The sequence below is a fragment of the Suncus etruscus genome, chromosome 1, assembly GCF_024139225.1.
Source record: "Suncus etruscus isolate mSunEtr1 chromosome 1, mSunEtr1.pri.cur, whole genome shotgun sequence".
Classification (NCBI taxonomy): domain Eukaryota; kingdom Metazoa; phylum Chordata; class Mammalia; order Eulipotyphla; family Soricidae; genus Suncus; species Suncus etruscus.
The window spans coordinates 45,949,284-45,950,758 of NC_064848.1; the positions used below are offsets into that span (position 1 = coordinate 45,949,284).

A 1,475-nucleotide genomic window follows, 5' to 3' on the forward strand; every position below is an offset into this window, starting at 1 on the left:
CCGCGCGAGCGGCCGAGACCCGCCTCCCCGGAAGTCGAGCGCTTTTCCCCGGCGGCGGCGACACCGGCGTTCCCGTTCTCGCAGGGGGAGCTGCTCCCGTCGCGGCCTTTCTCGCCCCGAAGCCGGGCTGCCCTCGTCGCCGTGCGGCCTAGCCCCGTGGCGCCTGCCCCGCACTCCGCCCCCCGCCGGCCCTTCTCGTCTCGGAGGCCCCGTCCCCCAGTCCGCGGCGGCCGCGGCCGGTGATGCCAAACACAGCCATGAAGAAGAAGGTGCTGCTGATGGGCAAGAGCGGCTCGGGCAAGACCAGCATGCGCTCCATCATCTTCGCCAACTACATCGCGCGCGACACGCGGCGCCTGGGCGCCACCATCGACGTGGAGCACTCGCACGTGCGCTTCCTGGGCAACCTGGTGCTGAACCTGTGGGACTGCGGCGGCCAGGACACCTTCATGGAGAACTACTTCACCAGCCAGCGCGACAACATCTTCCGCAACGTGGAGGTGCTCATCTACGTGTTCGACGTGGAGAGCCGCGAGCTGGAGAAGGACATGCACTACTACCAGTCGTGCCTGGAGGCCATCCTGCAGAACTCGCCCGACGCCAAGATCTTCTGCCTGGTGCACAAGATGGACCTGGTGCAGGAGGACCAGCGCGACCTCATCTTCAAGGAGCGCGAGGAGGACCTGCGGCGCCTGTCGCGGCCCCTGGAGTGCGCCTGCTTCCGCACCTCCATCTGGGACGAGACGCTCTACAAGGCCTGGTCCAGCATCGTCTACCAGCTCATCCCCAACGTGCAGCAGCTGGAGATGAACCTGCGGCACTTCGCGCAGATCATCGAGGCCGACGAGGTGCTGCTCTTCGAGCGCGCCACCTTCCTGGTCATCTCGCACTACCAGTGCAAGGAGCAGCGCGACGTGCACCGCTTCGAGAAGATCAGCAACATCATCAAGCAGTTCAAGCTCAGCTGCAGCAAGCTGGCCGCCTCCTTCCAGAGCATGGAGGTGCGCAACTCCAACTTCGCCGCCTTCATCGACATCTTCACCTCCAACACCTACGTCATGGTGGTCATGTCCGACCCGTCCATCCCGTCGGCCGCCACGCTCATCAACATCCGCAACGCCAGGAAACACTTTGAGAAGCTGGAGCGGGTGGACGGGCCCAAGCACAGCCTCCTGATGCGCTGAGCGCCGCCCAGAAGCTTGCTGGAGATCATGCTGAATTGCCTTTCCACTCCCTGTGTCTCTCCCCCGACCCACCCACCCCCGTTCCCCTTTCTTTTTTTTTAAGATGTATTCATTATGTCGTGTGCTTAAAAGTGGGCTTTCAAATGTGTTCAGCTGACCCCTCTGATCTCTTTTCTTCCCTCCTCCCCATTCCTTAAACTTGGACGCCACTCAGCTGTCCAGTAGAGCTTCGAGAAGGCCTTTCTGAAAAGTTGGTATGGTGTTAACACTAAAGTAGGTGGTGTGTGTGTG

At 62.1% G+C, this 1,475-nt stretch overlaps 1 protein-coding gene across 1 annotated transcript; it reads left to right on the forward strand.

The window, feature by feature from the left end:
• The first annotated feature begins 242 nt into the window (after positions 1–242).
• Positions 243–1,184, forward strand: RRAGA (Ras related GTP binding A). Its single transcript, XM_049769384.1, has one exon. It carries the CDS (start codon positions 243–245, stop codon positions 1,182–1,184), a length of 942 nt encoding a protein of 313 aa, XP_049625341.1.
• The last annotated feature ends 291 nt before the right edge of the window (positions 1,185–1,475 follow it).

Coding starts and splice junctions, on each gene's coding strand:
- RRAGA (XM_049769384.1), top strand. CDS start 243: ATGCCAAACACAGCCATGAAGAAGAAGGTGCTGCTGATGGGCAAGAGC.